The sequence below is a fragment of the Poecilia reticulata genome, chromosome 2 (assembly GCF_904066995.2).
Source record: "Poecilia reticulata chromosome 2, P_reticulata-male-v2, whole genome shotgun sequence".
Lineage (NCBI taxonomy): Eukaryota > Metazoa > Chordata > Actinopteri > Cyprinodontiformes > Poeciliidae > Poecilia > Poecilia reticulata.
Window position 1 is genome coordinate 18,112,260 of NC_088831.1, and position 9,549 is coordinate 18,121,808.

At 41.4% G+C, this 9,549-nt stretch overlaps 1 protein-coding gene across 1 annotated transcript; it reads right to left on the reverse strand.

Annotated features, from left to right (window-relative positions):
* Positions 1-2,435: 2,435 nt before the first annotated feature.
* Positions 2,436-9,340, reverse strand: rgcc (regulator of cell cycle). The gene is made up of 5 exons (XM_008437438.3): positions 9,178-9,340; positions 8,817-8,990; positions 5,317-5,424; positions 4,815-4,877; positions 2,436-3,006 (listed from the first exon to the last, which is right to left on the reverse strand). Exons 1-5 carry the CDS (start codon positions 9,203-9,205, stop codon positions 2,999-3,001), a joined length of 381 nt encoding a protein of 126 aa, XP_008435660.1. The 5' UTR covers positions 9,206-9,340; the 3' UTR covers positions 2,436-2,998.
* Positions 9,341-9,549: the final 209 nt, after the last annotated feature.

Genomic DNA, 9,549 nt, shown 5'->3' on the forward strand with positions numbered 1-9,549 from the left:
TCATAGAGAGAGACCACAGCAGTCATCAGGGGGCCTCATCACATCGGAGTGCATCTCAATGCAAAGGCTTCATTTGGGAAGAAGGTTTTCTGTATGGCCAGGTCTAGAATCTTGTCTTTCCAGAGTTCCCAGTTTTCACTTTATGTCCCTGCAGTGCCCAGGAATTCCTTCTCATCATTCTTGCATCATTTGTGTTCTCTTTACCTCTTCCTTGGAGTCTGTTCCTGATAAAGAAGTCTGGTTCTGTTCTGTAGACGACTGGGGGACCTCTGGAGACGACGATGCAAAGAAGGATTTCACATAAAACCAAGAAAATTGTGGCCAACCCTGACCATGTCTTCAGCCAAAAGGCTTGACTTGGACCACTACATGAGGTCCTTCCTGCCCAGAGCCATCACCATCTACAGTAACTCCTTTAAAGAAATTGAATTAACATGAGCTACAACAACATTTGAGCCCAGTGTGTGTGCTGGTTGTACTCTGGAAGGTCCAATGCTTGCAGAGAACCCATGAAGCAAGGAAAGATGCCTGCTGCTGCCAAACAGGAGGAAGTTTGTTTCAACAGGGAGGGCTTCATCCCTGGCCCTCAGCGGTGGGACAGGGGGGATCATCTGTTGTGTCAACACACTGTCACCTCATCTATCCTCTGAACACCGGACTCGGAGCGCAGAGCAGCGCAGAGAGCTGGACTCCAAGTACCCAGCTTCACTCTGCCAACTGTGCTGAGGAAGCAGCTGATGTGGAGGGGCAGCGGATGGACAAAATCTGCAGACCGTGATTAGTAGCCACAACTTTGGGGAACCAGTTACTCGTGAATGCAGATGAGCGACATGAGTTCGTTTCATTTTACAAGCAACACTAATTGCCTTTCCATTACAAATGTGTGCAAAACATTGTTGATGTTGGGCTAATGTTGAAAAAGCCACAATTGCCGTGTTTCCATTACACAACAAATCCAGTTAAAATCGCACATGGATAAATCTGTTCACGCGATAAGCCATTTAAGAAATCTGCCACACCATCATCCGCGGAATCTGTTTGTCATTTTCCTTTCAACTTCACAGTTCTGATCTGTTTTTTGTTGGACAATCACATCAGATCCAGATAAAATACGGTGAAGTTTGTAGTTTATTTTCTTTTTTAAATGGCAGCATAAAATCCAGGGATAAAACCCTAAAGAAAAGTGTGCCTTTGACTACATTTACCAGCAGCCTGTCTGCACCTGCTGCACCGTCTCTATGAAACCCGTATCGAAGCATGCCTCATCCCCTCCCAATGGTGACATTTGACCTCCAGTGGTCAACAGACAGAGGGGTGCCTGTGACATCAGAAGCCTCAGCTGCTGCTGAGTAGGGTCACACCCTCTCGTCTCCCTCCACCTCTGGAAATAGACCCTGTTGCTAAAGACGTTACATAAGTGCTGCTTTGTTGAGTGGATGATTAATGGGCTCAGAAGCCCCGAGATTTGTTTAATCTATTTCAGTGTCTGTTCCTGCTTGCATGAGACGCATTCTAGGAAGGAAGTGGACGTTCCAACGCTTCGCTATTGCTAGTGGTTATTATTCCATCCGTCTCTCAGGCGGATGGCAGCACGGATCTGTAGATAAGGAAACTGAAATGTAGAGAAATAAACACAATGCTGTTTGATTTTCCTGCATGGAAGACATGAAGGTCCGGCTGCAACAGGTTGTGTAATCCGAAACGTGACAAAAGATGGGTAGATAGAGGGCTTATGAGTTCACTAAAATGCCACATTAGTGAATTCTAGTTTTTTAAATATTTTCACAAAGAAGCATTGTTAATTTTAATGCCAGTTTCTCAATTGGGAAAATTCAAAATGATGTTTTGCCTCCCAATCAGCTGATTGGGTTTAAAATAAAATCCCAAGAATCATCAATTGTGCAAATTGGAGTTACAAAATCAATTCAGTCAATGGAAACGGGTCAGTTTTGGCAAAAAAAACAACAACAAAATTTTATAAATTTTTGTGGTACAATGAGGTGAGTTTTTGTGGCCATAACCAAATTAGTGTTTAGTGTTAGTGCTCACAGAAAGTCGTCCACTTTTATACAAGCTCACTGCAAAATTTTAATATGTTTATGGATCAGAGAGATATTACTGCTAACAACGTCACAGCGCTGCAGAACCTTTAAAACCAAAACGTCCCTTTAAGATGAGTGACATCATCTGGAATTTTCATCAAGAAAAAAACTCCCAAGATAATTAAACTCAGCATGACTGTTTGTCATATAAAAGCTGCCATGGCAACAGTGTATATGGTAACTGGTATTAAAAGCACTTTAAAGTGACTCATTTTTAGACATTTTTTTTTTCTCATCGTTTATTTCCTTCCTGAAAAAAGAAACTTATTTCATCAGACTTTTTGACAGAGCAGACTGATGGCATGAGTGCAAAATAAATACAAGAGTCTCGTGTTGCTATGTTAAGAATATTTTATGGTTGAATATTTTTTTCTCTGGCAGGTGTTAGCTGTATTAGATACAGACACTGCTCTCCACTTTTCCCTCCAGTCGGTGTGAGTCTCATCTTGATCCGCCCGGGTTAGCACAAATAGAATCTGAAACATTATATACATACGATACAAAAATAGATTTCACAAAAAGGATCATAAATCGACAGCAGGAAGCTTTATAAAATTACAAATATGTTTTTGTTACAAAAAGCCTTTTTTGCTTAAATAACTCTTCCAGCTCAAGTTTTGGATGAGAGAGTGGAGCCTGGAGTGTCCGTCAGGATGATGTTAGCGATCCAAACTTGTTTTAGTTCCAGTTCTACAGAAAGCAGATTGAGAACATCCCTGCAACCACTTAGAGTCCAGAAAGTGTGTGTGGACCGGCTGCAGCAGCCTTCAGGGTTCTGCTGCGGTTCTCTCCAGCTGCATCCTGCTGGGCAGCGTTTTAACTGCTCAGCGAGGGTCCAGAAATCCACTCCCTCCCTCCGTCATGGCTACGCTCCAAGGTGACAGAGAGCTCTTGGGTCACATGCCTGGGGACAGACAGACGGACAGAGAGACACGATCAGGGATCTGAGTCGCCGGATCTATTCTCAGAGCGGCAGACGTTTGATTTAACAGGCTGGACGTCGTAAAGCCGTCGTTCTCTGGAGGCTGACTGCCGAGGTTTTCATAGTTAACTACAACTAACGAAAAAACGAGGACTGAAATCGGGAAAACATCTTTGTTAACAGTAGTAAATAAAAATTAGTGAAAAAATTATTACAGGATCAATATCGAAATATGCAGTATCGCATACCTCTAATGTCTACTTACTGGAAGGACGGACAGATTTTCCTGAATGTCCCCCTCTCTATTTTAACATAATGGTATGATTCCGAATCCTCACATGTGATTGGCCACAAGGCTACCATGCTACCAATCACAACAAAGTTCTGCCGTGAGCAGGGCGGAGCCACTGAGAGTGAGAGCTGAGCAGTGAAAGGAAAACAAAGTTTACTCTTTGGCCTAAATCTGATTGTTTGGAACAGCATTTTTGTTATTAGAATGAATATGAGAACATTTGTGATTCAAATGAATAATTTTTAGAAATTTCAAAAGGTATGAGATTAGATGTTTTCCTCATCATTTATTTCCTTCCTGAAAAGAGGAAGCTGAACCCAAATTTGGATTTGTATATTTTAGTTCCTTCTGTTGTAATTTGACACTAGATAAAAAAAAAATAAAATAAAATAAAAAAACCTGAACATAAAATCACATAACCTGACAATGGTTATTATAGTTAAGTACTTTGAATTGCTTTCAACAGCCAACAGGAAGGGTGATGGTAGAAATGGAAAATGTATCTATTTTACTGTTTTACCGGAAAATGTTGACAGTTTTTTTTTTAAACTAACAGTTATGGTAAGGATCTACTTACAGCAAATCCACAGAGTGAGAATTGTGCTAATAATGCTAATTTCAAATGTTATCTGTGATTAAGATGTCAATGTTCAGACCTAATAGAGAGATCCTACTGAAATGCAGACTGTTCTAGTATTAATAATTCAGAATGGATCATAAGGAAAAGGCTGTTTGAGTTTCTTTATAGCTCCATATATTAAGTTGGTACCCACTGTTGTTTTAAAAGGACATTGTTGAAAGAACTGAATATATTTTTACATCTGACAAAAATTGTAAAAGGCTAGTTGTCTGTAAATTGTTTAGTAAAATGTTAAAAACATGTTGTAATTTGTAATTTCACTTTAAGATAGCTGTGTCTCATAAACCGATTTTACTGCAGTTATTGTGTTTCAGTGCTGCAGAGAATAACAGCTCTGCAACTGTTGTTTTATTTTACCATTAACATTTTAAATATATGTAACCTACTCAGAATGTTATAAAAAGTTTAATGCTGTTATTTATAGTTGAAGAGAAAACTAAATTTAGAAATCTAATATTGCTAGGTCAGAGCTTTATAACCTTAGGGATACAAGATGGAGTTACATGTGCAAACAAAAGTAGAAAAAGATCCAGGAAGCTGGAGTTGTCGCTGCTTCCTGCTAATTTCACAACGCTAGCAGAAGAGTTTTCTTCACAGTCGGGTGACAAGGTGAAAGGCAACCCCATGTCTGTGTCTGATGTAACCCAAGACGTCTGCACAGCATGCCCAAGGCCCTTCGTAATCCTGACACATCATTGTGTCTTGGAAAGCAGAAGGTAGCGCCTCCTGCGGCGCTCCGTGAGCGGTCGTTAGCATAGCTGACACGCAACTGAACGCCCACGCTAATCCCAAAGAGCGGCGGGCGCCGTGGAGCAGGGCGGCTTAATCACTCTGGGTCTGACAGACATCAACACTCACTCTCTAATGTCCGGTCCAGGTCGGCGATGAAGTCCTCCAGTTCTTTGGTGTCGCCCAGTTTGGCTGTGGGGGGTAACAGAAAGATGTGTGGCGTTAAATGATGCTCCGTTTATTTTCTGCGTGATTCATCACAGTGATGTTTATCTGATTGTAGAGTTCTGAAATGTTCTAAAGTGCCTCAAATTTGGATTTCTCTGGGTTTAATGAAGGAATATATGAAAGAATGAGGGGGCCAAACAAAGACCATGGCATGAAATAACTTTTGGTTCAGCAGTAAAAATGTATTAAATAATTTTAGTATTACATCTCCGCACTGTCGCCCTGTTTTTGACATTTTGCATTTGCATTTTAACTAGAGGTGTCCTGATACTTTACTCTTCACTTCCAATTTTTGCATTTTAAACTCGCTGATTCTTCCATTTATTCCTCTTTAAGTCTTTGACATTGTTCTCCTTCCATAGCGAGAGGGGAACAGTGAATGCATTAGAGGTGCTGAGCTCACGTTTGGGTGACATCAGAGGCGGGGAGGTTGTGGCGGGAGAATGCGCGGTGGGGGAGTTCAGCCTCTCATCACTGAAGCTGAAGCTATTTCTGTTGAGCGAATCGGCACCTGTCAGGAAGACAAAAGACACACAGATTAACGTGACACCGACACGGCCGACTCTGATCTGTGCCAGCGGAGCAGGCACAGATCAGACATCGGCTCACCTTTACACAGATCAGACTTCAGTCTGCATTCTCCGTTAATGACAGCCTTTATCTACTGCCTGTCATCTACATGCAGCGTACGCACGTGGCCGGACTTTTTCCACAAAAGTACAGAAAAAAAATGTGTTTTTTTATGACAGAAAATCTGCAAAAGAAGACATGACAACTTTGTTTTTTTAACGATTGAAAAAGATAGAAAGGACTCATTGTGCTCCACCGTCTTTGTTTTTGGTTGGAGTAGTTTTAAACCAAACATTTATGGATGAAATCATACGTTTGCATAAGCTGCTTCAGTCTGACGGCTGTTGGTTGTTGTAAAATAAATAAAATTAATTATAATGCCTCCAAAAACAAAACTGCCCTTCAGAGAAATAGCTGGTTGAGACCAAAGAACCAAACTGAAGACTTTTGTCATCCAGTGTTTGGTAGAAAGAGAAAAACCGATGAATCGTGCAAATGGAAATTATTGAGCATGTTTTAATTACCATGCGATTAACTGATTTACTGCTTATTGCGACAGGCCAGTCGATAAGTCAAGCTGAACCTGCCTCGTTGCCATTCCTCCCCAGCTGTAAGTAAGAGGAGAAGACGAGGCAGAACTCTGCGCTCCCGTCTGCAGCTTAGCAGTGAATCAGATGTCAAGCACCTACTTACTCCCCACTCTGACCCGCCCCCAGCAGGAGACAGGGGTCACCACACACACACACACACACACACACACACACACACGCTCATAAACAGGGAGTTAGCATCAGTATTTGACTTGAACTCTCCAGGCACCTCTCATATTCATCTCTGCATCGCTTCTGTCTTCAGTCGTTCTTTTTCACAGACACATCAACACGTCGGGGGAAGCAATGGGTGGGTTCTCTTCATCTATCTGCCCCTTCATCTGCACATCCATCCATCAGGCAGTGAGACAATAGGTCCTCCTTACACTAGACAGCTCTCTCTTCATTAGACTGCCCTGGAGAGGACAGGAATCTGATCCCTTCAGTAAATCCTGAGGCTCTTTAGCTCCAAAAAAACCCCAAAAAACGAGTTCAAACACCTTCCTCCTGAGCCTGTACCGCAGATGTTATGCAACTGCAAGACTAAAAACAAATGAACCCAAAATGAAAGCTTGTTTGGATGATAACTGGTAGAGTCTGAATATCTTCAGGATTTCCTCTACGTGTAACAGATCGTGACGTACTGCCACAGCTAAATAAAAGCTGCCACATCTTAAAGATGAAGGTTTTTTTTTTTTATATATTAAAACAATGTAATCCATATGTGGTAGATAGATAGATATGCATGTATATAGATATGCACTTATACATACCATAGTCCAAGTTTGAAATGAATTTAAGTATCATGAAAGACTAAAAAAGCAACCCTGCCGGCTCCTGCCTGTGTGCTGCCCTGCTTTCAGGAGTGAAGTAAAACTGGAGACGATGGTCTGAAGTAGAGGGAGAGAAAAGGCGAAAGACGGTATACCTGCTGGAAGGCGAACACATTTTTAGTTCAAGCCTATGAAAACGACCCTAATGTAAACGTGTGCTGCATTTGAACGACAGTAACGTAGTTACCATATTTTCCGCACTATAAGGCGCACCTAAAAACCTTCAATTTCCTCAAAAGCCGACAGTGCGCCTTATAATCCGGTGCGCCTTGTATATGGACCAATACTGAGCCACAACAAGTCTAGCAACTATGGTAAGCAGCCGCCGATTTAATTTTGCCCGTAGAAGAAGAAGCGCACGGTGCATGCTGGGATAGTTGTCAGAATGCTGGCTTGTTAATAAAGTTTGACTGACCTATCTACAAACCTGATAATCAGGTCGTCTGCAGGTCGTATTTAAAGTATTTTTTTCACACCCTTCATTGGAAGTCTAACCTACTATAGTGCATGTGTGTGTGGGTGGGGGGGGAGCATTTCCACATATGCAGGGCTGGAGGATACTTTTCTCTGGGTGTCAGCATTTGACTCTGACCCAGATGAGTATCTGGAGCCAGCTCCACAGCTGGGGTAGACAAGAGTTTTTTTTTTTTTTTAAAACCACTCTATGGTCAAGTAATATATGAATATGTGACAGTAATCTGTGGAGAAAAAGCAGGACCGGGGAAAGCTGTGCCCAAATTATGCTACAGTGGATCTAAACTTTACTCAGATTTGAGGGGGGGGGGGGGGAATCTTCCACTGCTGTTTGTTGAACGGCAGAGTGAGCTAAGACGTAAGCTAACCACGCTGCTGTTTAGGCACCTAATAGCCGTCCACCAGGGGGCAGCAGACTTCATATGTGTTAAATGTTAACCTACTTTTACATTGACTCCAAATTTAGAACATCTTATTTTGTAATTTTTCAATTAGAATTGTGTTTAGAATTTAAAGTAACTAACTAATAGCTTCATTATGTATGTTAACAGTCACAAAGCAATATGTCTGAGGTGAAAGGATGTCCAAAAATGTCACAGTCTATCAATAATCAATAATCGGAGGAATGGAGTAGTGTAACAATAATTCACAAAGTATGTATATGAATAATTTCTTAAATATCAGTTTATGCAAATATTTTACTAATAAGATTATATATTTAAAAAAAAACAAATAAAAGTAATAATTATTTTGTAATTTATTGACATGCAGCATCAGATGATTCATTTCATCTGTTAGTCCCACCAATCAGAGCTCAGTGGGCGGGGCTACAGTTTTTGCTACTTCATGGCGCACTGGAGCAAATGAGCTATAACAAAACTGTAGAAATATAATAATTATTTTTAACACATATTACACAAACTTTAAAAAATATTTTTTAGATGCTGTAATTTAATAATGCAAATGATACATGGCTTATATTTTATGAACTGTGAATAATTCTAATGCACGTATATTTTACTCATCTATGTCTGTTTTGCTTTGTTTTTATGACGACACGTTTGTATGATTTATGTATTGCATTCTGACACCCTGCAGTATTATTTATTAGGCATTATGACGTTCCTGGTCATATTCTGCCATAGAGTGAGTTTAAACAACTTGTTATTGGCTTATTAATTACAGACATCTTAAATCGCAACATGTGCAGTCAGGGACGGTCAGTTAAAACCAAGAAAACCCATAAGAAAAAAAAAAGATTCAGCCTTTGAACCCATAAAACCTGAGGCTGGTTCTGTTCAAGTAGTTATTGTGAATTTAAACCCACACATTCTGGCTTGCAAGCTTCCATATTTAGGTGATTCAATCAGTGACATAAAGACAGAAAAGACCATATGGAAAGAAAAGCCGGACAGGGAGGAAGAGGTAGCGCTCACTGTCGGTGTCGCTGATGCCGCTGTCGCTGACGCTCGCGCTGCTCCTCCTCTTCACCGTCTTCAGGTGCTCGTCGTACCTGAAGTGTCGCTTCTCCACGGGCGACGTGAAGTCTTCGATAACCGCGTCGAACTCGCACAGGACGTCGTTCAGGTCCTCCTCCTTGACGAACTTCGCTGCAAAACGGAGGAGGCAGCAGCTGTCACTTCTACAGTTTAGGTAATTATGGTACATGAAACCCTCCGACCAGGTGACAGAGGAGCACGAAGCTAGAGGTTGTTTAGCTTTTATTATTATTATTATTATTATTATTATTATTATTATTATTATTATTATTATTTTAAGCAATAAAAATGGACCTACCTGGAGTCTTCAGTTTCGGGGACTTCATGATGTCTGCTACCAGTCGGGTTTTAGAATATCCGGAAGCTTCCTAAAAATGTCCTTATGATAAAATATCCCAGTCTGTCTCAGCGAGAAGCTGTGACGCTCTGATGCTCTGCAAGTATAACCGCTCAGGCCGAGGACTGGCGCTTTTAAACGAGCCCGGCTCGAAGGGGGCGGCGCGTGCGTGCGTGTCTGCGTGTTCATGTTGGCGCGCGTGACTAATAAAACTTTTCCCGGTTAAACTGCCCCGCCTCCCTGTGCCCCCTCCCACTTCCCCCAAAAAAGATGTTTGTAAACAACCGTGGTGTAGAGGAGCAGTAATGCACATGTTTTTCTGATGAGGATCCA